The sequence below is a fragment of the Nestor notabilis genome, unplaced genomic scaffold, assembly GCF_000696875.1.
Source record: "Nestor notabilis isolate BGI_N333 unplaced genomic scaffold, ASM69687v1 scaffold11424, whole genome shotgun sequence".
NCBI lineage: Eukaryota > Metazoa > Chordata > Aves > Psittaciformes > Psittacidae > Nestor > Nestor notabilis.
This window is the reverse complement of record NW_009926084.1, coordinates 4,954-8,503: the sequence shown is the minus strand read 5'-3', so window position 1 is coordinate 8,503 and position 3,550 is coordinate 4,954. Positions and strand designations below refer to the sequence as shown.

Sequence of the window (3,550 nt, the reverse complement as noted above, 5' to 3'; positions counted from 1 at the left end):
ATCGGAAGATTCTGCAGTACTTGCTCACTGTCCCAGTCTTCAGTGATGATGGTAAGGAGCTCTGGACTTCCTGCATGTCTGGTGTCTCTGGCTACTGCTTAGTCTATCTCCATGTCAATTTGTTGCTTCCTCACAGTAAAAAAAGACTGTCATAGAATCATGGAATAGCTCTGGTAAGTAAAAAATGTTTACAAATGAGAGAGGAAACAAGATTTCTCTTTTTACGTGCATATGGTTTGTGAGAATTTACATTATTCTTTTCCTGGAAATGGAATGAAAAAAAAGGATATGTGGTCCCTGTAAATATCATCTGAAGTGTATTTATATGGACTTTCAGGGTGCTTTACTAAAAGGTGCTGCTTGAGAAAGAAAATGGGGACTTCACTGGATGCTTACAAAGCACCGTGTCCCTAGGCTCGGTTTTTTATTTTGACTGTTTTCTTCCACTCCTGTGCTTTTGAGTTTTTGATAGTTGGTTTTTACCCCCTCAGGGTTGTCTTTTTTCTCATGCACTGTTTGTGAGTATTGTCTGGATGTAATTATAAGCAATGCTATACTTCCTAATGAGATTCCGGAGCCCTAATCTGAGGTATGGGTAATACAAGCCTGCTTCATTTAACTTCAGCCCGCTTTCCAGAGAGAGCAGATTTTAAAATGTTAGTAGGCCTAACATATTGTATTTGCTTCTTATTACAGCACTTTACTTGGCTTCCTATGAAAGCGAAAGTCCTGAGAATCACATTGAAAAGGACAGATGGAAGACACTAAGGTTTGTGTCAGAGGTTACCCACATAAATAAATAAAGAGAATGGGATATAGAGCAAGCATCAAACAGTTAAAACCAAATGCCATGTGACATGTTTCAACAGATGGGACACAGCATTGGTGTAAATCCCCCCTCCAATCTGGGACTTTTGGAAAAAAGAGAACAATCAGTCTTTATTTTAAACCCTCTCAAGCCTTCTCTCCCGTAGGGGATGGGAAGGAGAATAAGTAATTTTCTATCTTAATTTCTTGTGTTATTCAGTGCAGGAGAAAACACTTTCTAAACTTCAAAGAAATGTCTATTTCCTCACAAGAGCACTCTGGTTTCCAAACAGACATTTCTGCAGCTATTTCATCCCTTTATGCACGCAGCCTTTCAGACAGGGGTGAGGTTTGTGCAAAGATTGCTCTAGGGAAAATGCATTCATGAAACCAGGTAAGAGTTTAGAGGCCAGGCTGGGGAAAACAAATTTAAGCAAAATCCTATTTTTGGCTTTTCTTCTACTGCTGATTGAACACAGACTCATCAACTTTTTCGTTTTACTACCTGTGGAAGAATACTTGAACCATTAGGGCAGTGTTTTAGCTCATATTTCATTGACCAACTTTTTCATGGCAGCAGAGAAAACTAATCAGGTGTATAGACTGAGACACAGAATTAAGCACACGTATGAATAGCCTGTGTTTTCACCCTTAAGCAATACCTCCACTGTAGTCTTAAAACTAGCGATATCCCAAGGAACTGACCCATGAGTCAGGTGTTCTTGTCACTGTCACAGGCAGCTGGTTCATTAACACCTAGATGTACCCATGGATGTAACATCCAAACTTTTCTGGTCCCCTGGCAGCACTGCAGAGACACAGCTGTGCACCACAACCCTAAGGATTCTCCTCAGGCTGTGTTGTTTTTCCCAGGATATCACAGGGGGATGTGACAATTCCATCTGATTAATCCCAGTTACTCTTGGGAGAGGACAGAAAGTGAGAGTTACTCACATCAATGCACAGACACTCCATATTACAGAAGGTGGCAAGATGGACAAAGACTCGGGCTTGAAAATCTATGATAACATGAATTTCAATTTCACATGACCCTTACTCAAGGAACTCTGAAGCTGTCTTGAGAAGATTTACATCATTCTAATGATTGTCTTTACTTATTTAAATATTTCCCTCTTCCTTTCAGGTCATCGCTTCTTGGCAGAGTCTAGCGCACAAGGTGGCTTGCTGCTTCTGCTGTTGCTACATTATGTGGATTACCAAGGGACATGGCTTGGTTTATTTTTCTGTACACTGAGCAGGATTCAAAGTGGTGAAAAATGTGCAGTCAGTTGTGATATTGTGTCAGCAAAGATGAAACAAGTTAACTCAAGAACAAACAGGCAGCTTCTCACATCTGACAGAGGAGATAAAATCTCAGCCCGCTTGGCTGTGATTCAGGCTTAAGTATTGATGGGTGACAGAATCCTTTGAAGAGCTTGGATGCTGCCTATGAATCATTTCACACCTGGATGGAGTATTTTCCCGCCTTCCTTTTCCTGCAGTTTGCTGCTACAAGGACCCTGCAGAGCTGATGATAGTAGATTATGGAGGGGAAAAAATCACCACCCCTTTCAGTGAAACCCAAATCTGCATTGAAGAACTTCCATTCCTAATAAGCTGAAAATAGCCATGAACTTTGCCTGATCAGGACTGCTAAAAAGGGAAAGGATTGGACACAACAAATTGGCTGCTGGGGAGAGTTTCTTCCCACCGCTGTAATGGTGGCTTTGTTTTTTCTCTTTTTCTGTTATGTTTTTGAGTTGGCTGCTGGTAGGCAAACTCATTATTATAATAAGTTATTTAAAAATATAAATAATAAAAATCAAGACTGGTAGGAAACATACCTGCTACAGAATATAGTAGCTATGTAGCTTGGACTATTTTACAATTTCTAGTGAGGTGTTTTCTTTCTTTCAGTTGTTTACAACTAACCACTACATGCTACAGACATTCTTATTTTTGTTATACAGTTTTGTTACTCTAGTTTATCATACTTTACCTTCTTCTTATATTAGGTTGAACAAGCTGACTTTTCTAGAATAGTTTTTGAGAAACTGGTGTACAGACTGTGTCGAAATATGAAGGTATGTTTTTATTAAGTAATTTTTATAACCGCTTTCTTTGAAAGGGTAACAATGGAGAACACAATCCACTTTGACTGAAATAGCAAGATGCCAAAAAGAAAAAGATGAGGCTTCAGCTGTGAACAAAACAGTCTCCCTGTGCATTTGCTTTATGGATTATGTTTATGACTGTGAAGTAGATCACTGTGTTACACACTTAATGAGTCTGTGGTAGCTCCAATACTTAGTCACTCTATTTATCCAATAAGAACCCACTAAGAAAGAAAGAAACTGTAGCTATAAATCACTGTGGACACAAAACTGCTAAGCAAAAGCACGTACTTGGCAACAAAGGTATTTGCAATTATCCTGGCACTGTTATTTAAAAAAGAAAAGAAATAAGAATAAATATATCTATTTGTTGCACTGCATCTCTTGAGTTTTCAGGTAAACCATTATTTATGTTCTATGCGTTTTCAGGCAGGTATTTATTCTTGAATTCTGTAAGAACATACTGTAGTAAGCCTTCATCAACAGGGATACTGACCTTAACTACAGCCTGTTTGATGGTACAATGTGCTGGAAGTCACTGAGTTACCAGGGCCTCGAGTCATGACAGCGGAGGAAGATTTCTCTCCTCCTATTCACTAAGTTAGGGTGAAGGAGAAAGAAGAGGCTAA

General features: G+C 39.2%; 1 protein-coding gene across 3 annotated transcripts in view; it reads left to right on the top strand.

The window, feature by feature from the left end:
* Nucleotides 1-1,976, top strand: part of RASGEF1B (RasGEF domain family, member 1B) — a 16,666-nt gene extending 14,690 nt beyond the window's left edge. For all 3 annotated transcript variants that reach the window (XM_010013365.1, XM_010013364.1, XM_010013363.1), the window contains 3 exons: nt 1-51; nt 697-769; nt 1,952-1,976. The exon at nt 1-51 is cut by the window's left edge and continues 94 nt beyond it. In XM_010013365.1, coding sequence (XP_010011667.1) covers nt 1-51; nt 697-769; nt 1,952-1,976 — 149 coding nt within the window. The remainder of the gene's footprint in view (nt 52-696; nt 770-1,951) is intronic.
* Nucleotides 1,977-3,550: the final 1,574 nt, after the last annotated feature.